General features: G+C 32.5%; 2 protein-coding genes across 2 annotated transcripts in view; one reads left to right on the plus strand and one right to left on the minus strand.

Moving 5' to 3' along the window:
- LOC119840614 overlaps positions 1-13,821 on the plus strand; it is a 122,599-nt gene extending 108,778 nt beyond the window's left edge. The window contains exons 14-15 of the mRNA XM_038367302.1: positions 12,959-13,119; positions 13,687-13,821. Of these exons, the coding sequence (XP_038223230.1) occupies positions 12,959-13,119; positions 13,687-13,821 (296 nt within the window). The remainder of the gene's footprint in view (positions 1-12,958; positions 13,120-13,686) is intronic.
- A 7,393-nt stretch (positions 13,822-21,214) lies between these two features.
- Positions 21,215-27,029, minus strand: LOC119840615 (serine protease gd-like). The gene is made up of 7 exons (XM_038367303.1): positions 26,808-27,029; positions 25,327-25,506; positions 24,349-24,580; positions 23,424-23,536; positions 22,644-22,805; positions 21,881-22,043; positions 21,215-21,444 (listed from the first exon to the last, which is right to left on the minus strand). The coding sequence occupies exons 1-7, from the start codon at positions 27,027-27,029 to the stop codon at positions 21,215-21,217; spliced, it is 1,302 nt and encodes a 433-aa protein (XP_038223231.1).
- Positions 27,030-27,511: the final 482 nt, after the last annotated feature.

The following is a 27,511-nucleotide window of genomic DNA, read 5'->3' on the forward strand; positions in this document are numbered from 1 at the left end:
TACCCAAAAAGTCTTTGTTTATTATATTTTCAAGAGATAATCGATCTGATTTTAAAACCTAATATAGTTACTTGTACCTTATTGATCTAGATAGAACGAGATGTTTGTGAGAAAAGTATACTGGAAGTAAAACGATTTTAACACCTTACATCAATAGCGATAACTTACTTTTACCACCAGCTCGGTTGCCCACAGTAAGTAAAAAATTGACATATTTCACCAATGGTAAGATCAATAAAATGAATTATTTGCAGGCGAAATGATAACTCACACTACTACAAAATTCACTTAAAGTTACATACTTATTGGATTATGTACAAAGCTCTCAATAACATCGCATTATTTAGTCGGATCTCGACAACTTCGCAGTTGCGCCATATTGTATTATAAAAACTTCGAAAACGTGTGTGCACGTCCCACACAAAATTATTGCTTTCTTTATGTTATACAGAGACAGCACACTTGGTTTCATACAAATTGACGAGCTTGCTCCGTCTACTCTAATATTCGTTCTGTGGTTAAAATATATGAGATCAACTGCCTGTTCACATTTATTATTTCTTACCTAGATAATTCGACAGTTCATAGATCACATCAAAACAGGTGACTGTTCGAATTGATCTTTACACGACTAATAACACATTTTATTTTATATAAATATTATAATATATTGATCGAAGAAGATTGTACAACATTGATACTTTACGTTTAAGTCTATTTATTCAGTAAAAGCAAGCACTGTTGGTGCATATTCCCACTGCAGGTGGTATATTATCAAAAATAAATTAAATATACACCAGTGACGGGCTAGCTAATTTTCAATAAAGCTGAGTATGTATTGCAATGCCCCTGCTTAGGGCGATGTCTATCCGGCACGCTTCACCCTCTGTTAATCCGAAAACTTACGGTAGGCACAAATAGACAACAAATTTTAAAGTTTTAAAATCATTTTCAATGTTTATCTTAATTATTTATAACGCATTACGATATGTGTATATGTAACGTGTTTTCAGAAAATGAAAATGTTAAAATTAAAGTTTTAAATAACCCAAGTATTAGGTAAAAGGCAAATTCTTATACATATAGGAATAGCTGATTACTATTGAGGTTTATGTACAAACTAATTGAAACATTGAAGTCCATAGTCCTTATTTTTATTGACGTTACTACAGCATAGCATTTACTTGCAATTAATTATTAATATGTGATTATGTCTACTACTTTCATACCAAATGTAGAAAAAAATACGCTTCGATTTAAGAATTTCGAAAAAAAAAGATTGTTTAAAAGTATCTGTTTTTCGTCCCGCTTATAGTTTAGCAGTATGCTCGTTACCTTTTACCGTGGTTGCCTGGAAGAGATCACTTCTAAGTGATAAGGCCGCCAAACAAATTGTGCGCTTTATTATAATCATTATTATTATTACCTTTAAGTTTCCTTCTATGTACAATCTTGTTGAAGAGTTAAATAAATAAATAAATAAATTTCAGATCTTTCTGGCAACGTCAGTTATAAAAGGTAATATGCTGAAACAAAAGGGAAAAGAAAAGAATTTTATAATTAATAGCTAACACATTTGTCTAAAACAAAAAAAAATAGAATAATTATATTTGTTTTATTATACGCACGTGGTAGCAGTGAGTCCCGCGTTCGTTTCACACAATGCGATCAACATACGATCACACTAATGCTGTTTTGATTAAAATGCATCGGACATGACGTTTTCAATTGTAAATGTTGCTAGTTATAATTGTATTTCGTATTGTATATTAAGAACCTCTTTGTACTGATTGTTTGCTCTTATAGAAGATTAAAACAAAACGTTATGTCCTTTTTTATTTGTTAATTTATGCCGCTAAGGTACAAAACAGACGTAAGTTTATGCCAACTCAAATTCTCACGAATACGCAAACCCACAAGTGTAGACCAACGCTATTTGCAAACGTTTTGTCATACATGAGTGGCCGCATTCGAACATAGTGCAAATGTTTGTATCTAGTGAGAAACCAGAGTTTTTTTCATAGAATAGAATGCATACCCAGAGCGCACGGGAAATTAGTCTTTTTTATTGGCATTTTTTTTTTTACAGTGGGAAAATCTTAAAGATACCCACGAGGAAGAGGTCGTGTGTCATGCCGCATTCCTACTGACTATAACCCCACTGTTTTTCGAGCCGCGTTAGGGAAAGGGGCCACGGGAGCTTGTTAGAATTAGTCCGCGAAACGGGAAATAGTACTGGGTTATGTAAAACTCACCAAGACGCAGTGACCTATCGACTCAACTCCACTGAGTTCTGTCACACCGCTTAGTGGGCAAGAATTCGGGAATTTGGTAGAATCGCAACCTCGAACAAAGGATCAGCATAAGAGCAAGCCTGAGTGATCTCTTGCAGAAAGAAACCTGATCTCAAGATTTAAAACTTTAACTACTCGTACTAGAATAATTGCTGTAGAATAACACTAACATTAGTAGAAATACAACTAACTATATTACTAACATACCTAAATTGTAAAAAATAATGTTGATTATCGTAATAATTTTGTGGTAACAAAGAGAAACAAATGTATCGCTCGTAATAAAAGGTATCTGCCACTCAAAGAATACCCCAATCCAACATCTGATAAACCGCTTCTTTATAATCCGAATGATAATAATGTACCTACCTATACAATACATAAAAATAATTACACGGTGAGTGGCTCAGTTCATATGATTGTTTTCTGTTCGTTTCTAATTGTTTTACCGGATGAGTTGGTCTTATAATGACTTTATATATTTTGAACCATGATATTGATTTCGATTTCGATGCTTATTCTAATGGAAAGCAATAAAATTTAAGCCAACAACGTAATAGGCCGTTTGATTTTTAGTCAGCCATATTTGTGATATATCCTATGTGTGAGCAATTAAAGTGAAATTGGTACATTTGTTGACTTTGCAATTGAATGTCAGAAACATAAATACCTAAGTCATTTTTATTTTATTCTACAATAATAGTATTTAATATTTTGTTAGTGACGTGAATCTTATTAGAAAATTTTCACTTTAAATCCAACCACTGAACCACCCATGCTTAAAAAAATTAATAAATTTGGATATATGTCCAAAACACAATTATTTTAAACAAAAAAATTAAAAAGTCCTCAATATTAAATGGGAAGACACGGAAGGTACCAGCTTCCCAAATATAACAAAACATCCTTAAAAATTGGTTCACCCAGTCTAGAATACTGAGGTCACAAACACAAAAAATACAGTCAAATTGAAAACCTCCTCCTTCTTAAGCCGGTTGGAAAATTATTTACTGCGTAATTTATTTATTTAGTAACAGTTGAATAAAGATTCAAGTGTTGAATATAAATTTAATATAGTTTAAGTATAACAAATGTATGGTACGTAGGTTTGATTCATTTCTGCATATTCCGAAATGATTATTTCATGTATCCTTATTCGAGTTCCCTTTACAGTGTTAATGCATGGAAGTGAAAAATGAATAACGAAACGTGTAAAGACATCTGTTCGCAATACAGGAGCATGGAAAGAGCGAAATTTAATATTAAATTAAGGTGTTAGGTGGAAATCGAGAAAGGAACGCCGGTAGACATAAATCCTTGTGATATATGAGGCTCGGATCGAGCGTGTTGACATTTTTGAGGCAACATTTTTAGGTTCTCGCTGCTTGGTTGTGTTATTGTCGTAAAAGATTGGTTAGCATTTCAACCTTGAGCGATCTCTCCAATATTTTAAATCAAACATCGTAATGAATAAGCTAAATTTACTTACACTCAGACTAGAAAAGTTATGTTGTCCGGAACCATGAACATAAGCAATTCAAAGGTCCATTTCTGTCATATCTTATACTTTAATTTAAAACGGTCAAGAGCGAGTCGGACCTGCAACGGTAAAGGTTCCGTACAAATAATCTAAGTAGCAATTGCAAACAAAGTTTTCCGCCCATGCAACTATGACTGTGCCATCATTGTTTAACATTTTTCAGAAGACTTCAACAGAAAATTTCAATTGTTTAAGTATAAAGTTTCACTAGAGAGCTTGGTGACAAACGAACGAATAGACAGATAGAGAGAGGGACAAAAAAATACATGTATTTCTTATATCAGGGTAACTGCGCCCATGAACATTCGCAGAGGTAGTTAGTGTCTCTATGAATGCGCTGCCTGCTTTTAAGGGGTAAGGAATAAGGAAAGGATAGTCCTTCCCCGGTGCAAGCTAGACCAATTCATGCCGAAGCGTGCTCGGCTCCCACATTAAAAGTAATGAAATAGTAATAAGGTCCTGTTTTACCCTTTGGATATGGAACCCTAAAAATCAGCAAACATTTATTTAAATACCAATCAGCAAAGCAGGTTTGCTTCAAAATGCTTGTAGATTGTGCCCCATTCTCGATGTTCATAACAATTTTATCGAAATTGGTTTCGGAGTTTATATCCATGAAAATTTTATGGACAGGAAGAGGAAGATCGCATTTAAAAATTAAGTATGGATGATGTTAAAAAGACACAAATTTCGCGCCTTTTTATAAAATTATACTTTGTCAATATGAGCGATTTCTGTATCCGTATTTTTAATATTACTGTTGATTTGGAGGTTATAATAATCAAAATTGATACCAATTCGTATCACCGACTTCATTAAGGAAATAAAACAATTATGTACTGAAACAAAAGTAAAGCCACGAAGAATGTAATTATTGTGGTTCAACTATTCTAGTTCATAAAAAATTTATAAAGAACGAAAAGATATTATCACACCTTAATATTTAGTTTTATAGCACTGAAATGCTTTATGAATGAGAAATTTTGAAAGAATAAAAAAAATTTGATCACGAGGCGGGATTTGAACTCGCGTTTTTTGCCAACGTTTTTGCTACGGATTGGCAAAAAATGCGGTTTCGATGAAAAATTTTTTTCTATTCTTTCAAAATTTCTCATTATCTAACTTTTTTGGTGAGAGAAATTAAAGTATAGTTACAATATTAAATTATAGTTTTATAGGTAACCTTGATTGTAACTTAGTAAATGTTATTTATTCGTCTACATATTTGTTTTAACTCGATGCAACGTTATCTTTCTAGATCTTTTATATATAACTATTAGCTAGTGAATTAAAGATTACTTACTACTAGCCATTTAAGAGCATAATCCACATTTAACGAAATGAAGTTATAATATTTATACACATTTAACAAAAATTTGCAAACTCGTTGCGGGCTTACGAATTTACATGCTAGTAATATTATTTTGTATAAACTACCGTTGTTCCATTTTCCGCCGTTTTACTCGGGCTTACTAATGCGACCCGACGCCCGCGTCGTGCATCGCGACATCCAATTCTGTAGCTACTTATTTGTTTCGCGTGTTTATTAAACTTCTGTGAAAACTTTCAAAACACCATTAAATCATTGTTTTCAGATGAATTCGAAATGTATCTTAATGTTAATTGTGTTTACGTATACAGTTCCCGTAATCATATGGTTAAAAAATTGGTTTAACTGAAAACTTTTTCGGGAATTTTAAAGTGGTTTTATACACTAAGCAGTGATTAGAAATGATAATTCATAGAAAATTCTTCTTTCCATCTTGTACTTTTTTCAAACACGCCTTCATGTTGGAATGATGGGCATCGCAATCTGTGGACAAAAAAAAAAATAAAAGAAAATTACCAACAATAATTTGGGCGTTAGAAATTCGAATCGAGCTATAAAATCCAATTTCAATGGATACTATATTACGATGCGTATGAGATAGTCATTTATTTGCTTATTCATACGATTAAAGTTTCGTTATATTAATTTCTTTTGATATAATTATAAAAAATAACTCAGTCACACGATTAAAAAATCATAAAATAAAAGACTCTATCAGAAATCGGAATTAATTGTTATCAGTTTCTATTTGAACTTCAATATAAAAGATAATAACTTTAATATAAAAGTATAATTAAATAAGAAGTCCATACTTTGTTTATACAAGGTATGAACTTGAATATAAAATATATTTATTTTTGAAAAGTAAAATTAATATTCAATGTATATTGTTTTTAATTTTTACAACCGACTTAAACCACGCCTTGAAATTGGAAACTGTCAACAGTTGGCTCCCGAAAGATAAAATCATGTTTATTTTGAACCGTAAAATGTGAATGGTTATTCGTGGCTTTAAACAAAATAAAGGTGTTAAAATACAGAGCAACTATAAATATAAATCCTTCGTGGGTGGTTTTCGGCAATCGCCTGTGAACTTCATAATATTTCGTTTTACTATAAAGTTATAATAAATTCATTTTATTGTAATTATGAAGACGGTTCAGAAAGTTTTGTAAAATAAACCTACCATACTGACATACCTTTTCCCTGTGCAACTTAGCAATATATCTCCCATTCCTGTGGGATTTCCTGGATAAATTCTATCCTTTATCCTACCTCATGTGTCAAACTATTTTACAAACACAAATTTCAATTTTCATCCAAAACAAATTTCATCCCAATCAGTTCTATGATTTATGTGTATAAGCGACAGACGGACAAAGTTACTTTCACATTTATAATATTAGTAGGGATTAGATTTTTTTCTCCAGTTAGGTATTCAGTATGAGGTCGTAAAAGCTTTAATGACAACGGTTTTCCTTCACACATATAATGGGCCTAGCATTGTGCTACATTGCGTATTCCCACGCTGAAAATTTCCTGTTAAACATGACTCTGAGCAGAGCTTGTTGCTAACATGTGACGTTTTCAGATGATCCGTAGGCTCATTCACCCTCCTTTAACCACACACCCCCAACGCTCACACCACAACATTCATTCATTTGGAAATTAAGTAAAAATCAATTAGCACGAGAACGTGAAAAGCTAAGCGAATTGAAATAAATTTATTTTCGCGTTTACGAGACACGAAGTGAACTCGCGCGCGTTTCTACACAATTAAATTTAATTAATTTGAATAGTTCGCGCGTCGTGCCAGCTAATGGGTTGAATACGTCTGCCATCACAAAGGGCTGTAAATATGCAGCCAGAACATTATGTTAATTCCTATATGCTGGCCTTATAATGATGATACTTTAATTAAATTTGGGACTTCCTTTGTTCGAATGATCCAATGGTATCATGTAATATCATGAATAACACGGATTATCAACAAATACACAAACCTTGACAAAATTTCACTTACCTTATACAACACTGAAATAATGTTAGCATGAAATTTTAATAAAAAAATTAGCAGCACTTTCTTTCGAATTTTTTGACAAATAGATATTCATATTTTTTGTGTCATACAAAGAAGCCATGCAGCCACTGAAAAAAAATATAATTAAAAAAAAAAAACTAATCATGTTTATAGGTATAATCACACGTTATTGTCATAATATTATTTTATAAATAAAACGCAATACAATTGCAAATTGACTGCTGGATGATAAGGCTTGAACATTCAATAGATATTAACGGTTTATATAACAGTACGATAATCAAAATTACCGTGAAACTATTGACAACATTATTACAGTACCAAGAAAAATATATGACAAATAATATATGATCTAAAAACCTGCTCAACAAATTGAAGTCATTGGAGATTTCGTCTATTGAATTAGTATTAAAATAAAAATAAAATATTGTATTATATACTGTATGGTAAATTTTACATACAAGTTGTTTTAGTTCATAAATTACTTATAGTTTTTTTATTCTAAATAGATTTTAGATAGATCTCATGAAACGTTGTATATTTTATATTCATAATATTATATTATACGCGTGCTTAATAAAAAGTACAAAAAGTTTCCCTACCTTATAAAACTTTACACTGGTAAATGCCCAGTTTAGACATATTGCAATAAACATATAAAAGAAAGAGAAAAAATAAATAAATAGGAAATGTCTCGTCCATATCAAAAATAAAAGACTAAATTATGTTTCTCATAGATAACTGTTGGGTGAACTGACTGAACAAAAACTCTTTTCTATCCATATTTCAAGAGCAGGTGAACCCTTTAAACACAACATAGGTACACCTTAACGCGCAATTTACGCACGTTTTTATTTGTACTTTATAGGCTAATATTTCAACACTAAATACCTTGTAACACACAAAACCAGCAAAATTCGCGTTTTATAAAAACAATCCTAAGACCGAAAGCGCCTTGTTGAAATATAACTTGAGCTTCCCATAAATTCTCCGCTATGAAAACCGCAATATGTCCGGAACCTCTTTATTTATTTCCCCAAACTTTTGCTATCCTTAAATCTTTTAAAAATACACGGATAGAATACATTTATGATATGACATCGGTGGCAAAACTTCCATTAATAAAGATAAAAATGTCAAAAATATTGCAATGTCAAAAATTTGTAAGTAGATTGAATCTGAATCATAATTAAAAATATCCATAATAAATACCATCATAACACTCATGCTCAGCTTATTTTTTTTATAAGAAATCGAAATGTCATAAAACTGACAAATATCGATTTCAGTTGTCAGTAATTTGCGACAAAAGCGAAAAAATAGAAAACAGTTCACGATATCAATTTCAGCTGTTCGTAATTCGATATTCAAAAACTTTTTTTTATAAGGTGCATATTATTTCCAGCTTATGTTTTCCAGTGTTGACACTAAGTAAGGTTGGCGAGTTTTTACCCTTCTAAAGCTGCGGTTATGTGTTGTCGGTAAACCCGCCATTCATTGTCGGACTTTCCGGTGCTGTCTGTCAAATCATTTAAAATTTTAATTAAATAAACATCTCATTGTTTCCATTTGTATGTAGGTATATGTACTATATAATATGGATAGGTTTTTTTTTTTAAATAACATTATTGTAAGACAGTTAAGGAGATTGGAGATCTAATGTGGCACTTATCATTGTTGCCTACTTTTAATTTTAATTTAATGCTTCATCATAATTACCGATCAGAAATTGAAGCGATTTAAATAATACGTATAATTCCCGATCATCATTATTCCATTCCAGTGAATGAAAATATATATTTATTCCAGTCTTGTTACTGGATAGACGGTCTACTTTTAAAACTAGTGCGATAAATTCAGTGCAACTTGGATTATGTGTATGACGACAGAGATTTGATCCATCATCCAGTATGGAGACAGCACTGGATGAACATTTGATACGTGGCCTCAAATAACGTAAAGGCTTAAATGTCTGCATTAAATTAATACTCTTCAAACACATCTAAACCTAAACACAACTTTACATTTATCATTGGTTATGATTATGAAATAAAAACTAAAAAAAATTATTCACTTAGGTAGTAGAACTAATTAATAAAAGTCAACGCAGACGTTAATGAATGGCCAGCCGAGATTTTTTGGCGAGGGTAGAATACAATATAACTATAGAGCAAACATGACGCCTTTATTGTCAGGCAGTACAGGTGCTATTGCTCAAAAATAAATGATGGGCTTGCGGTTGCGGTTTCGTTCACCCTCCCTCACTCACCTTGGCTAGTGCATTGCACTGCAATTATTTACCTACCAAGTTTGATGTTAAAAATAAATGATATACGTAAGTATTTGACGTATATCATTTATATTAATATCATCTATATATTTATATACTAATGTGTCTGCAGTAGACATATTTTTCTATATGTGCATTACCTTTCATTATCATCAGCTCATATATGTTCCTACTGCAGAGGCATGCTTTTGAGAGTATTGAATCACTCTATCCAATTGCAGGGTGGATTTTATTATAACATTTTATATTTCCCTTTAGATGCCTATAGAAAGTTAAACAATAATTATAAAAAACATGCTTGGGGAGCTCTGTGCTATCGTATTATATTTGTTTTCTTTGTGATTTATATAGCTCTTAGTTTTCATTAACTGTCACAAAATGTCTGCCATGCGACGCCAAATGTTATGGTTTATACAGTATAGATTAATATCAAATTCATCGCTTTACATGCAGAGCATATGCAGAAAAAACTATCCCCATTCTCCGCATTCATTTGAAGTTGTTTAAATTTCGTTCAAACTTTATAACAAGGTATGTAACTTTGTGATTTCGTGTGCAAAATTCTGTTTGTTTTTCTTTGCAATTTAAACTTCGCCACCTGCATATGAGAGGTAATAGAATTAATTTCTTTTGTTTAAATTACGCTTTTCTCGTACGCTAAACTCCAAATTAAGTTTTCAAACATAATACTTTCCCCGACATTAAAACACTTTTCCACTCGATTAATTTTTATTTTAAACGAATTTTATTGAACAATAAAAAAAAAACTTTAAATTGAGAATCAAATATTTGTTTTAAAACATTTTATCATCTCGTTATAAGATTAAAAAATTACCCCAATATACGCGTCAAATGTCACGTGGAAACTTTAAAAACGGATTTAAATGAGGAGATTTCAGGGGATTTGGGTAAAGCCCTCCATAAATAACGGTTAGTGAAGTCATCAGAAGGGTGGCAGCTTTCAGGCCGAGTGTCATGTGAACCAGCGATCAATCTTACGGTCGGTCGCTACGCATAATGTACTGTATGTTTACTTTAGCTGGGACAGCGCTACCTACGGTATCAATGAAGTCAGCTATAATTTCATCTATAAATTTATTGGGGATTTGTTTGTCGTATGTAAGGTTTTATTTACGTTAATTAGCCGTGTTTTATTGCGATGTTTTATCTTCGGTTAGAATTGTGTTTTATTATTTATGAAAAACAAGTAGAACGTAAATAGGTGATGTGTTCATCTGAAAAATAGTAACTAAGAGTGAACAAAGGACGACAAATATTTTGTAATAAAAATATAAATTGCTTCATTAAATTCGAAATACAGACAAAAATTAAAACTGATAAAATACCTCATGCCTTTTATAATTAATTATCTTTATAATTAATGTAATTTTAATGCCTCAATTTTCGTTTATTTTAAGAATGCTGTAATTAAATGTCACATGTGAATTCGTATTAAAAGTTCCAATCCCTCCATAAGTTGATGAAACGTTTTCACAATTAAACGATGTAATTACAATTGCATGCATCGTCGTAATATACCCATTAGTATTGCATTTGTCTTGGATATATCGAATCCCAAAACACAACCTTACATTGAGGGTCCATAAAAGATCTTATCGTTAATATTAAAAGGTTATTTTCAACTATGTCGGTTTATAATTTTCAGTCATCTCTCATCGTTTTATACGACGTCACATCTTCTCTCTTCAGCTTAAACAGGCAATCTATTATAGCAGGAAGCAGGCGCGTGTTACAGGGACCTGCGATACTTACGCAATAAATGAATGTGCGTCCTTTTTCTCTGTTATCAAGCTGTCACGTTACAGTGGCACAACGTAGAATTCTTTATAGATAACATTAAACATTGAAGGGAATTTTAAGTGAGATTTATTGGCAGCCGCGAAGGGCTTAATCAAATGATACGATCGTGACTGTACGTAAAAAAGCGCCTCTAAATATGAAAGAAGCATTATTTGGTGTAAAGAAATATTTCATTTCATTTCGTAAAAAAGGAATGTAAAAGTTATTGTATGTATGTTATAGCTGCAAAAATTTATGATTTGAAAAGAAATGAACACGCATCCCCATACCTTATGATGTTATTGATATAATTCACGAAATACTTTTTAACGCAACAGTTAGTGACATAAATATAAAAGCAAGAGTTAGTAGTCACAAATTGTAATCAAATCCAATACACATATTATATCCAAATCATGTCCCTACAGAGAGATTTGGTCGAATAATAAATAAAACAATATAGTCAATACACGAGGCTCATGTTCATCGTTATTCCATCAAAGGCCTCATCAAAATCCCAAATTCGACTGCGATTGATCAAGGGCTTATGTAACTCCATTTCTTCTTTCATGTACCCATAAAAATTACAATGGAAAAACTTAAATTATTCGAAGGGGTGCTGCACGGAGCCCTTTTCAATGGGACTTTTGTAGGGAATAAAGCGAATGGTTTTGCTTAAGCAACCATTAGTTTATATCCGCTGGAGGCGCTTTTAGAGTATATTTACGGACCAATATGTCCACAGAACGGTCCCTCAAGTTTCATTCCCATATTAATTTTAACTTGCTTTGTATGAAACAAAACTATGAGAATAAAATATCACATATACCCTTTGTTCATATAGAGCAAAATATATCATGATTGTATTGGCAGATTATCTTCTTAAAATTCATTGCATCAAGGGCTCATGATTGCCTCGAGGCAAATGAGCCCTACAAAAACCGTCAGATCGAATTACTATACTGCTTATTGTCTACGAAATTGGTCATTATATTCTAATGTATTTTTCTCTAAATACAGCTTTCCGGTAGCGCGTTCAACTGCATTTTTTTAACAGAAGGGTCCCTTAATTTATTGCTCTCAATGATAAATTCCCTTAATGGATATTGTTCACGAAAAAAGAAATCTATTAATGTCTATGGAATGTAGTTGGTAATAGAGAGATTATTTTAGGGCTGACTAATATGTACGATTCAGTGTTGAATTTGCTTCCTACTTTTTTCTCTATTAGCTTTCATTTTTAATTATAGCGTGCGGCGCGTGGTTTATTATTTTATCGTTACACTGTTATCATAGAAAATGCATTTCCAGATAAAATATTTTGTACAGAAATTACATAAAAAGGGCTGTAAATAATAACTTACTTATAAACGGAATTTTAACACCTCATTTTCCACGTTCATAAAATTTTGAATTAATGTTATTCAGGCGTCTAAGATTTTTCCTTTACATTTTTATAATAGGACTAGCGGCCCGCCACGGCTTCCTCCTCAACCACCATTTAATAAACCGCATCAAAATCTGTTTCGCCAGACAGATTTTGTTTTATATAGTAGTATCAAATTTATCTAATATGTATTTTGTTTACCACGAATCATCACTCATGCCATAATTCTCAATATGAATGACGCTCACGTACTTAACTATTACAACGCTTTGTCAGCCGCGCTTAGTGGAGTTTTCTTGGAAATTGAGGCGCATTTTCATTTGTTTATCGCCTTCTTGGAAATAAAGCCACCAAGAATTCAACATTTCACATATAAGAGAGTAGAAAGACTGATAAATAAAGTGAGGCGACAAGGGGACTGCGTCGCCGGAGTAGTGGTATAATAAACATTTTTTTTTAAATGTTGTTTATGTTGAACTACAAAATATATTGGTTTATGTTTCAAAGGAAAAATTAAAAACAATTTTTATACGATTAATGAATAATTAATGAATATGTGTATGTTATGAATAAATAAATGATGAATAATTTTTGGTTCACAATAATTTTCTTTGTTAAATTTTGGTCTAGGTTTTTTTGTAAGTAATTTTTTAATTCGTTATTTACCTTAAGTGTACAAATAGAGATAGTGATATTCGCATGTATTTTGAATAATAAAATATAAGTAATTTTGCGTTGGACAAAAATAATGTTACTTTGGTAATCAAAAATCAATTCAAAAGAATATCATTATAGTTACATACGTGAGACAACTAGTTGACAAATGATAAAAAAATATCACAGTATAAATCCGTATATTCTACTAACTAATGTTTGGACTACCCACAGCGAATTCGTTTACCAACATCTTTGTATCAGCAAACACGTATAAAACAGGGAATAATTTTGTAGGGATAAAGTGAATTCCTCCGCTATAAAATTAATTTCCGTAAAATTCCCCGTAGGTGCCGCGATTGGCAATAAAAGTTGGTGCTATGTGCTCACTCATGCCCGCTTTAATGAACCACGTGCACTTCACTCGTTGTAAGTCCGAACACGTCTGGAGGGAAGACAGGACTATCACCCTCTCGTGGCGGTAAAATGGAACTTGGGCGATCCTTTACAATATTTTAGAGGTAATTCCAAAGAAATGGGCAAAAGCTTGTGATATTAATGTGTTCGTTAAAATTTGGGTTGTGAGAGAATAATTGAGATTATGTGTATGCTTTTGCAAGTCTCTAAATAAAAATATAGGTGATAATAACGTGCTATGGCTTGCTCGGAAGGTATCGATACCACGAACTATAAACGAACTGTCAATTCCTTGATCTTTTATAAGTTACGTCAATCGATTGCATCATTGCAAATTGCGATGTGACAGAAGATATCATCATCATCATCATCAGCCCATACATGTTCCCACTGCTGGGACACAGGCCTCCTGTGAGGGTTCAGGCCATAATCCACCACGCTGGCCAAGTGCGGGTTGGCAGATGTCACATGTCGTCGAACTTTTGATGACAGAAGATATGCAAATGAACAATAACAAACTTACTGCCTTGCAAAATTTTTGTATTTTTTTTGACACTTGAAATTTGATAAGTAGATAAAACCTTCAGTTATGATTTACGAATTAAAATTTTCAATCAATAAATATAGCAGTTAGGGCTAATTTTCTATACATTTTTACGACCCACCAGGTGTCATTAACAACAATAACTTGCAGCGACATTTTAGACGCGCAGAATCCCGTCACAATTAACCATAAGTATTAATACTGTTTTCCCCCAGCGTTACGCGCTATTTCGCCTTTACTTATTGCTAAGGGTGTCGACGCAACTTTATTGGCACCGATTGTGTCTTCATGTACTGGCGACACTTTCCCTTTATGAAGGTTTTGGTTTCCCCCTGATCGTGTTATTTCTAGTACACTCTTGAACTTTGCACCTCCTTCTCTTTCTTAAAATCTTAAAGCATTGTAGTCTCTATTTCTAACGACAAAGGTCTATTTTCATTCGCCATACACAGATTAAAGCGGAGAATCTGCTAATGATCTTTTATGTTTACGCCTTATAAAATGTCAATAGCTGAAGATTCGCGTGACGGCAACTAGAAATGTAATCTTCTTTCTTCTTTTATGTGTAATTAATAGTCATCGGTTAGAAATGAAATAGCGACACAGTACAGCGTATCTAGTTACCAAATCATTAGCAGCCTCTCTGAGTTAAACTCGTTTAGGGTGCGTGCGGTTAGCCGGCAGATACGTTCTCTCAATAACGATCAGCGTAATTACACTCACTGTTAGCCGTTTGTAGCAATTTACTTTGTTAAACGACTGGGAACTTCCTGATTAATCTACTGGAAGTGTGCCTTTGATGACTTTAATGTTTCTTTATTTAAAAGTAATTATTTTTTCCAGACCGCAGGCACCGCAATTTGATGTTTAAAAGGCAGTTTTAGATGCCAAATTACGAGTACGAATTGTGGTAAATAAACACAAACCTCCCTTAATTTTCATATCTATATTTGGTGGGCAATTCACTAAATTCAACTGTATTTCACGGAGACCGTGATCATAAAATATTATCAGTTTTATGGTGATGTTGACTAGAGGCAAAAGCGAGGTAATAAATGTTTCGAAGTAGGTGATAATCGATCCAATATTATGACGTCACAAACGACGTAAATTTTTTGAAATAAGAATTAATAAAACAATATCTAATCGTACAATATAGTAGTGTACCCATTGACATCCATCCATGAAAATAATACAGGTAATTATTGAGATGTGGTATCAACCCTTCGTCTGCACATAAATCAAAAGAAAGAAACCCGAGATTGGACGTTAGTTCCATATTCTATATTTTCTCAAATGGCAAAGTCATTTTTCGCACAAGACACGCTGCTTTATCAAACATTGGAACACTGGAACATGATTATGAGGGAACGTGCCTAGAATATCCTCCATCGAAAGAATTACGGCACATCAAAGAAAAGAATAAACGCTTTGATACTGATATGAAAAATTACTCCACTCTCGTTATCGCTTAGAAATTTCGGTATATTTTCAAATTATGGACTATTATACGTATTCAGTGTTAAATTTAACGGTTCTTTTGAGCTCATTACTTTTTTATATTTACGTTTACGTTTGAATATTATTTTTAATGTTACAAACTTATTCATGTTACAAACAGGTAAAAAAGTATAATATCGCTCTATATGAATAGAATACTATCGCTTATCAATCATTTCAGTCCTTTGGTCCAAAAACAGTCTGGTCTTATATATAATAATTTTTTATTTACCTATATTTTTTATCTAACATGCAGAGTGCATATATAAAGCAAAACAAGCACATGGTATAGCGTAAATCATGATTTTGTGTATGCATTTAAATTAACTAATTTGCTAGTGTTTCATTATTCAAAATTAATACGTTAACCGGATACAATCTAAAAAATAGCATTACGTCCTCAACGAAATAACGTTATTCAGTGGAAACAAGAATAATTATTTTATATTTGCATGAGCAAAAGTTATGGCTCGGCTAATAGGAATCCACGTTTTAATATTTTCGTTCTCGTGTAGTGAGCAAGTAAATCACATGCACTTTAACCGCTTATACGTGAAAAAATATTTATTCATTTTCATAACACGAGTGTGAATTAAACGGACGACAATTTAAAAAAATATATAATTATTCTGTGCTAGCTAGAGGACTATATAATTAACTCACGGTTAATTTTTATAAATATTTACGTCAAGATATAAGTTAAATAAAACTAATAGCTAAATTATATTTCATAATGCTAGTAGCAGTAAATTAGAAAGAAGGAAAGAAAAGAGTACATGTAGTAGGCCCGTCTCCTTTTCCTCACCCATCCCAGACCATTCCTTCTTTCCAGTCTTTAATCCTTTCCTTTTCTCTTACTCCATAAACGCGGGCAGCACATTCGTAGAGGCACTACCTTTGCGAATGTTCATGGGCGGTGGTGATCGCTTACCATCAGGCGAACCACCAGCCTAGTTGCCCGCTATGACATAAAAAAAAATGTAGGATACAAATGGTTTTGAATATAAAATAAAATTTACCCCAAATTGTGTCATTGTGTGTCTAACGTCTACTATTACAACTATCAAATTGCAAAAGGATATCAAAAACTATATAGCAGTACGTACTCTATTATCTACGAAACATTGTATCTTCCGTTACAGGAAAAAACACTAGAATACTCTCCGACGCCCTTCTCACAAAATTACACCATTCCTTTAACTCATAGTCATTATTCTCGAATCAATCGCTTGTCTAGCACGAAATAAGAGTTACAAAAGCGACTGTAAGCAGGCAAAACGGTCTTTATCTCTTGCCCTTAAGGCTTCTTATTGCGTGGTGTAAATATATTAGGATAAAGTGAAACAATTTTCAGTCCCGTCAATGTGATCACGTCTAGTAAAATACATCTACGCAAATAGATAAAGTTATTATTTTGTTACATGTTTTTTATATTGCTTTCGTTCTCAATAATATCTTAAATTTCATGTTGGAAATCAACAATTTAATTATCATCATCATCATCATCAGTCCATACACGATCCCACTGCTGGGATACAGGCCTCCTATGAGGGTTCAGGCCATAATCCGCCACGCTGGCCAAGTGCGGGTTGGCAGATGTCACATGTCGTCGAACTTTTGATTCTTGGACATGCCGGTTTCCTCACGATGTTTTCCTTCACCGTTTTAAGCAGTGGTGATGTTGTCCACATGTGCAGATAAATTGAAAAATCAATTTATTTCCTGCATGCTCGCCCGGTCTCGAACCCCGACTTATCGATTTTTGAAGTCCGAGGTTCTCACCACTAAGCCACCACTGCTTTTTTATTTGAAGTAATCAAATAAAAATTAATCGTACCTATAACTAAATTAATGTTTATGTGTATTAACGAATTGATCCTATTAATATTATAAACGCGGAAGTCATTAAACTGGATGGATGTATGGATGTCTGTTAGCCTTTTACACGAAATCAGCTTATCATATCTGTATGAAATTTGGTACATAGATAGACGCCGCGGGATACAGCTACTCCTACATAGTTAAAACGATTATAAGTCCATAAAAATGTTCCGCGAAAACATGAAATTAGCAGTGGGTGGAAACTTTGTTCGTAGTAGCGTATATATTACCCGTTATATGGTAGGTACTTTTTGAAATTCAAGAAATCTGTTGCAGAATGTTTCAGAACTCTGTTTATAATTTGACTCCTATAACCTTTTTCCAAATACATCTAATATGCTTTATGCACGTAGTTCAAAGTACCGAATACTTTGAAGTGCTCTGAACATAGCTTCAATACACCTTGAAATTGGAGTGAACCGAAACTATTCGTGCATTTCTATTCAATTATCTTCATTACTAACCTCGCAATCAAACGTTTAACTATGAATCCAACGGAATTCAACCGAACTGCATGATCGGATGTTTGTTACAGACTCATTAAATGCATGGCCATGCACCAATGGTCGGTCGCAAAGCTCCGCTAGTTTACTCCTCGGTTTATGGTTCACGTATTAGTCGCTAAGATTTATAACTATATTTATTATCAAAACATTGGTATAGGAATTCACAATGTTGGCGTTATCGTTAATTTAGAATGAGCTTGTTTGTTGGAATAATTTAAAGAGTGATTAGTTGGGAATTGTTTACAAATTACATTACAACAAGTTAAGCATATATTTTCAGTTGATCACTTGGTGAGTGCTGCAATACAGTGCATTTTTATTGCAGGTACAATTTACAAAATGTAAAGTTTATTTTAAGAGCACTTTTGTTTGATTTATATACAGTAAATAAATTAAATAAATATGTGTCTGTAGTTTTGTGCTGTCTGTTAGGCCACCATTACTATAGGTACATGATTTAATTAAAATGATTATAATGAATTTAATGAAAAAAAGAATTATGTCGAAGGGGAAAGACGAGTCTCATTAAACGAAACTTTTAATTAAAACGAAAAGTTGTTCAACTTCCCTAAAGTATAGAGATACCTTCGTTTTTAAAATTATGAAACTAATTATTGTTATAATTTTTTTAAGTAGTAACTGGCTGTTACTCGAAACGATGTCTGCACTAAGCATTATCTTTTAAGATTTCTTTCTGCATATTTTTTTCTTACAAATTGTTTTCGATAATTTTCATAAGAATATTTATAGTATTGTTTTCAAAGTGTTTCATTGGCTCCATTATCTTGAAGAAATTTTCAATGGTGTATATAATGAGTAAAGAATACATTATATTTCAACGCATTAAAACATATATAAAATAATACAATCAATATTCGCAATTTTTTTCACAGTTTAAAATGTATCAGAATTTTACAATCCCGCGTAAGTCCGCATCCCGTAGGAATATCGGGATATAAAGTTGCCTATATGTTATTCCAGTTGTACAGCTATCTACGTACCAAATTTCATTGCAATCGGTTCAGTAGTTTTTGCGTGAACAGAGCAACAAACACACACACATCCTTACAAACTTTCGCATTTATAATATTAGTAGGATTAGTAATAACAGTATGTGAGGCCCCCAAACTTCAAAGAATTCAACACATGTAACTTTAGCTCTACTGAGCAGATAATCCAAGTAGTACTGTTAATTTGACATTAATATCAAGAGGTTCTACTATATCCACGTGTTATAAGAAAAATGTAAAGACAGTACAAATTGATTGCCTCATTCCAAGAATCCTTATTTTCATCAATTGATAATAATCAATTGATGAAAATAAGGATTTATTATCTCAGAAAAAACAAATACAAATATATCTTCATATATGTATTTATTCTGTACGTGTTTGGCATTTAATATTTCCTAACCAGTGGAACGAATTAAGAGATTATTGTGGGAGTCGAGCACGCTTCGGCACGAATTGGGCCAGCTCGCACCGGGGAAGTACCACACCCCCACAGAAAACCGGCGTGAAATAGTGGCATGCCACTGTGTTTCGTACGGTGAGTGGGGGAGCCGGAGGCCCGTTTCCTTTTCCTCACCCGTCCCAGTCCATTCCTTCTTTCCAATCGTTAATCCATTCCTTTTTCCCTTACCCCAAAAAGCGGGCAGCGCAGTCGCAGAGGCCCTACCTTTGCGAATGTTCATGGGCGGTGGTGATCGCTTACCATCAGGCGAACCACCAGCTCAGTTGCCCGCTATGACATAAAAAAAAAGTGATTTTTTTTTTGGTTGTCCTCAGATTAAATGGACGATAGGCTAGAATGCAAATGCAAATTTTCACTTATTTAGTCTTGATTTTTTATCAACACTAGCTTTTGCTCGTGACTTCGGTGAAGTTAAATTTATGTTTTTTCTTTTAAATTATTTCTCGGTCAATATGTCATTGCTCTATTTCGTACACTGTACTATGCGATCCATTTTGTCTCCATCCATAAAAGATTTGCCTATATTTTATAAATTTTTTCCTATAAAGTGTCTTCAGTACAGTAGCCATTGTTTGAGAAACCTATTACCTCCATTCAGCTTTTATTTTATCGGATTTTTATCAGTTGCTCGTCTGGAAACAATAGCTTAGTTAATTCAATATTATCTAAGAAAATTGGCTAACATGAAGTATTTTTAAAGAAAGCTGCGACGTCAAGTTTTTAATCAATGAATATTACGGGTACTGTATACACTAATTTATTCAAAATGGGATAAATAACTTTTTTTATAAATATAGGATGTTACTATGAAGTTTTTGAAGAATGATATAAATGCAGAAGTAATATTTAAACGCAGTGATTACTAATATTGTTTAACCAAAACAATTTCGCAATGATTTTTAATGCATTTTCTCAAAGATGAAATTGTAGGGCAACTTCGAAAGGAATTGGTAAAGCGAGAATCAGAAAATTTCGAATATATTTCATAGCTGTTCTTAATGCCTGCTCAGCGACAGCATGTAATTGAATCTACGGAGCGCATCTCCTTGGTCACAAAATACGGGTGGGTATTTTATCATAAAATCTCTTTTATAAAACGTCACTTATCGAAAATTAACTTTTCTTCCAGTCTACAACACATAAATTTATCTACGTAAGGGTAGGGATAATAGTTTTAATTGTTACCTAATACATAAAGGAAAATCCACATTGTTGATATGAATGTGAGAAGTTATAACCAGGGTACAATTTTTTCAAAAGGACAATTAGGTGAGGATTTATTAGCTGTATTGTCCGCATACCAGGCATCTACTTCGTTATGTAATTAGTTAACACATAAAACGTAATCAATGTTCGTCAAAACGGTAAGAGGATAAATCAAATTCAAAGTAATATAATAATTTGTTCTATTTACATCTAATACTAACTTTTTACTTTTACTTTTTTTAGTTCTTCTCTTATTTCTATAATGTGACATTCACTTAATTCATATTTACAAAGTTGTATTCATACAGGTCCTTTAAAATGACATTATATAAAGTATTAAAATCCGTTACATTAATCGACTATATTGCTCAAATAGCTCAGTCCGCTGTTGTGGTAGATCCAGCCATAGTGTGGTGCAACGTCTGTATATACTACATAGAAGGTAGGATCACACGAAGTTTTTCCATTTGGTACCCCGCATTTTGAGAGCACTCCACGTAGGAACCAACTAACTTTGTGATCTGGTTGCATTACGGCTACTACCAATCCGCCTCCACTGTCACCTTGAAGAGGACTCGTACCTAGAAAACAAAGTAAGTATTTTGTTTATAGTTCAATCAACCAACAAAATATAATTTTATATCACTTATACTAAGATATCATTGTTATATCTTCGCTATATAATGATTCAATGATGAAATTCCTGGGAAATTTATCTGTAATCGTTAGATCTACGCTTCGAATAATGAAATATACACGTTTTCTTGATTCTCGTTTTTTGTTGTTCAGGCTAAGTAAAAAATTATTACAAGAATACTTAAACATAACAGACGAAAAATTTATATTCTGATCTACTATAAATGCTTGATGACCTCTGCTTTAGGGAATGCGTGAACGTATAATTTAGGGTAGGGTATGATTATCATGTTAAATATAATGAACCTCAACAGCACCAATCGTAAACACATCATTATACAGAAAAGAAAACATGAAATAATAACATCTATGAAACATTACCTGAGTCGGGATTTAGACCTGCGCAAAAAGTGAATTCGTTCAACAAACTCATGTACAACTGAGGTGAATATGCAATGCAAGTGGTATCATTCTGCACTACAGTGTATGTTGACCTCAATTTGTTCGACAGCTTATTTTCTTCCGTCGTTCCAAAGCCAGCTATCTAGAATACAACACGTTTTATGCAAATAATTAATGCAACTTTCTCAGAACTACTTAAATAAATGTGTGGGAATAAATAGACACAATGATAAAATGTTACTTTTCACGATTTTTCCACATTTTAATTATAACCTTCTTTTTTCTTTTAAAAATCTCTTATGTTAGGGGTTGAATAATGTAAAGGGGCGATTATATCATAAGTTAATTTCGAATACTCCTTCGGCCTGTGTAGCGATAGAATTTTAATGTTTTAGTTCAAAAAAATTGCTATAGGAAATTTTAAAATAAATGTCAATAAAGGTCAAAATCATGTTTTCATCGTTTTTGTCCACATATCCTATTGTACAGTTAGATATACCTTAAATTTTCTCATATTGTTCTATCACACTACTTCAATTAATACTATAGTACAATAGTGCGAAATTGTACATCTGTGTAGAATTCTAGGAATTTTTGTAGCATATCTACTCTTTGGTAATATATGAATTGATTATTAAAAAATCAATTAGAAAATAACATCTCAATCATTGACATTGTTGTATATTAATAACTGTTTATTTTTAATAGTTATGTAGCTACAATTTATGTGGGTATAACTTACCAGTGCGGTTTCTCCGTAGAGAGTTTCCTTGTTATATGATGGACCCCATATACATATTGGTTGAACATATTCCGTATATGTAAACTGATTTACACGAATGACAGCTAAATCAGCAGTTGCCAGATCCAAATGAAATGCTGGATGGATTATAATATCTACAGCCTATAATCATAATTATTACAGAGAATCGTTACTAATATGTACCTGTAAATACTCAATATGAAGATTAAATAATGTGACCTTGGTTCAAATATGAAATCTTGTATAAAATCGTTCAATAATCAAGGCTTGAATAAATATATAAATATGAGAAGGTAAAAGATAAATCTTTGGCATGCCTCACATAGCCGGAATTCGTAATTCGATTTTTGGTAGCGCCTTACACATATAAAAAGATCGGGATTCAGACAGTTATAACAGTACCGAATTTAGATTCTGAATTCACAGAGGTATTCCAGCTGAGTGAGGCCAGCCTTCCTCCTAACCCATTTTAACACAAAAGGATAGTAAATATATTAAATGTCACCTAGTTATTGCCTATCTATCTTTAGATTATAACTAGCTGCGCCCCGCGGTTTCACCCGCGTAAGTCCGTATCCCTTAGGAATATTGGGATAATAAGTTGCCTATATGTTATTCCAGTTGTTCAGCTGTCTACGTTCCAAATTTCATTGCAATCGGTTCAGTAGTTTTTGGGTGTAAGAGCAACAAACACACACACACATCTTTACAAACTTTCGCATTTATAATATTAGTAGGATTTATTTTAATTATACTCACACGCAATGTTTGTCGACCAACTTGAAATGCATCAAGCAAGTTGTCTATTCCAGCTACAACTACAAATCGCGATACTGGTATTCGAACCCTATTTAAAAATATACAATGCCCAGCTGGAAAAACAAACATTTCACTAAATATGTGTGCAAATTAAACTAGAGTTAATAGAATATGTGATACTCATCTTAATCAATATCCCAACTGGTTTTTAGATTAATATGACTCTGAAATGAGAATAGATAAAGCGAAACCAACCGAAATCTTCCATTTATAATCATGGAAAAAAGCAATTTAATCGTGTTCAGGGACATGTACAAAATTTTAAGAAATTAAATTAAATATCCAATTGAAACCTGTTTCTGCTCTTAAATAAAATACTATATAGTATTTAGTACAACCCAAATTCTCCAATTATTTGATTCCCTTGAGCTTGGCCTATTACTGAAATAGTCCGGACCAAGTTCAAAATTTCGTATTCCGAATCATAATATTCTGCTCAACCCAGAATAGCTTGTTCTGATGGTAGAATTTAAACCAAAACAACATAACTACCAGTATTATATATGTTACATTCACGTCAAATTGAAACTACTCGAAACATCACAAGCAATAATTGCCAATGCCATGACATGAATTTAAGCAAACGATGGGCAGGGTTTATATATTATATCAAACGGTACAGAGAGCTTAATACAAATATTGGCATTACGATAGCTTTCAACTGAAATTGTTGATATACGTGATTGTAATTAAAGTTTGCTTTCGTAGTACAAGATTCAATTGCTCGATTCTACAGCAATTTCATTTAGTTCAAAATCCTAATAAATAATTATGTTATTGAATCGAACTGTGAGATCTTAGGTTATTGCTATTAACGCATTGCAACTGCAACTATAATGTCAATGTTAGATTTTTTGAAACTAACCTGTCAAAACTGCAGTTCTAGAAATAATGTTGCCTCCGCATTGATACATCGCTTGTTTCATTTCATAGGGACCAATAATTAGTATAGCGACATGCCAGGGCCAGTCCCCGGCCTTAACGTCTGTCCTCACAGAATTCAGTTCGGCATTCTGAAGCGCACGTCTGCCGCATACTTGCCGCTGGACAGTATCATCTGACTTGGTTACGTTCAGTGATTGTATTGTCTGATCTTCCTGCAAGAAATTGCAAGATGTGAGTTAAGAATAAAGGTTATTAATTTATCAAAACCCTGGAATGATCTTTTTGATGCTTTGCTTATACTAATTTTCTCAATCATTTTTTCACATGTATACTTATATGTTAAATAACATCTCCATTCAACATTACACATTTTAAAGAAATCGAATCATATCAGAATTGTTTCGTACATAATACAAATATTTGTGATTTAACTACTGTCGCCTAGAGCTACAAATCTAAATAATTTGATTATTGATTCAATAACTCTACACGAATACAGGCATCATTCTCGTTTTGCGAGCAAAAAATTATGAGATTTTTTTTACGTATCCCCTTTCCTCATCTGCTCATTTATTTCCTATTTATCATCTACAGCCCTTGATTAGAATATTCTTTAGTAATCCCATTAAATGCAGAATATAAAATGTACGTGCCGCCATACGTAAGCATTAAGTACCTATATAGAAAATACTAAGAATCTACAAATTCTATAATGAATTCCGATAAACTCATTCACACTATGTAATATTTTTATTTACTAATAATTTGTACTTTACGTTCCTGTCTTTAATGATAAATAATATTTTAAAACAGCTCGATATCCAAGGTACGTTAGGTATCCTAAACGAACATTTTATTCATTGCGAATAAAAAGATATTTTAACTAAAATTGTATTGTATATTCAATTCTGAAAGAAGTTCTAAATGCATATGAACGAAATAACAATAAAAAAATTACCTTCACCGTAGCATTACACAGTACTAAATCGTTGAGTTTAACTTGTGTGACAATAGGCACATTATTTCCATTATTGTTTTCTGCAAGATGAAATACATATCTCGACGGTAATTCGCCACTCGGTTTCAGTACAAATTTCTTCCAATCGTTCGTTGCCGTAATTATAGTGTTGTGGGATGCCTGTTAAATGAGTTCCATCTTTACTAATATTGTATATAAATAAAATGTATATGTAATAATGTTGTATAAATAATAAAACACGTTCGTTTATTTGTCTTTGTTTTACGCCGCAGCGGAGTGATTATAAGCTGAGGATTATACGATTTTAAGAAGAGATAATACGCACTCTCATACCCGTTATATTCTTAGGGAAAGTTAAATTAAGATTTGTGCTTTAATTCCTCCGAAAATTGCCGTAGATGCCACTATCCCTGTTAATTATCTTTGACCACGAGGACACAAACTAATACACCTATAAAACTATATAAAATTATAGACTTCAAAGAAACTTCGTTATTCAATAAAAGTACCGATGTACTTTGTTTCATAAGAAGACAGAGAAAGACAGATTGATTTATTAAAGAACATAAGAACTATGTGTTGTGTGTAAAATAAAGCATATACAAGTCTTACAACTGTTATAATAAAGTATCGAACTCTCACAACGACCCTACTCCCCATAAGGTCGACAGAAGGGCTCATGATGCACTGCACCCAATTCTCTCTTATTCTAAATGCTAGAATATAGCCTTAATCCATTTATAATCTCAACTTTATTTTTATCAGTCATGTATAAGTTTCTTTAATAAAAATTTATCACTCCAATTTCCAGTGGACGCAGACATATACCTACAAATCAGGAATGACGGAAACATTGAATGACGGAGGAAAACATTAATTCAATTAATAATATTCATATTGTATCACATCTTTTTTCATACCCAAATAATTGAAGTTTATCTAGACAAATAATACCTATACAATCTATAGTATAGATGTAACCAATATTACAAGTACTATCGAACCCAGATTACTCAGACCATATTACGAGCTCCTTCTTAAGAATTACTTATGTTCGGGCCGATAAGGCGTCATTGATATCGGAGAATGAGTTACTCATCCGACTTGTTGCTTTAATAGTTGTTGATATCTTTGTTTACATGTGAAATGTACACTTATTGAACTATTCATTTTAACTTCGAAGTGTTGAAAGCTGTATATAGTTAGAGTAAAAATGAATAAAGAAATACATAAAAATGATTTTGTTTCTCTGTAACGTGTGTAATAATTGTAGGTATTATAGTTGTTTGTTGTTTTACAAATTGGAATATGATAAACGGATAGGGATTAATTTCAAGCAAAACTTCCAAGATCTAAACATAGAACGGTGTTTTGTACAAGAATCAAAGGCTATCACGTATCCAAGTTTGCGCTAGCCAATTTACGGATAGAAAATTATAAATAAATAATCTAAAACTTACCCCATAAATAGTCATAGGTTTATCAAAACTGATTTCGATTGCAGCATTACTTATACTAGGATATAGGCTAAAATTTATAACGCCTTGCCACGAAGTATTGGTTGATTTTTCAAAGTATATTAAGCCTAAACTGCACGGGTCATATCTAGTGTATTCAGGTCCACGAATCGCCACAGAATTCACAGTTAAAATAAACATTGACATTACCAAAAACACTTCCATGCTTGACGTTAATTTGATTTATACTTATAATTTGTAGCACTAAATCTCTGCACGTGATAAATATTCTAAACTTTATCTCAAACGTTGTATACAGTATGTTTAAAAAAGAAAAAACAACTGGTACTCAGAGCCACTCGCTTTGTGAAATTGCCGTGGTCACTCAAAGCGCACTTCTTTTTAAGTGAAAAATTTTCAGTGAATTATTAGGGTAACAATGTGCAAAATGTTCGTACATTCAACCTGTTAATTAGGTTAGTATTACTTCATTATTTATAAAAGTAATCAATGAACGGCATAACATGTGTAATGTGACCCACTGACATGGTCATATACAAACTAGAGAAAACATTATGCAGGTAGATGTAGATATACACTTGTTCAAATAAACAGTGATATGACAAGATTAGTAATGTTAAAATAAAACCATTGTTAATTTGTTACGTTGTTCTGTTATACTAGTTATAAAATAAAAATAAAATAGC

Source organism: Zerene cesonia, chromosome 6 (genome assembly GCF_012273895.1).
Source record: "Zerene cesonia ecotype Mississippi chromosome 6, Zerene_cesonia_1.1, whole genome shotgun sequence".
In the NCBI taxonomy this organism is placed as follows: domain Eukaryota; kingdom Metazoa; phylum Arthropoda; class Insecta; order Lepidoptera; family Pieridae; genus Zerene; species Zerene cesonia.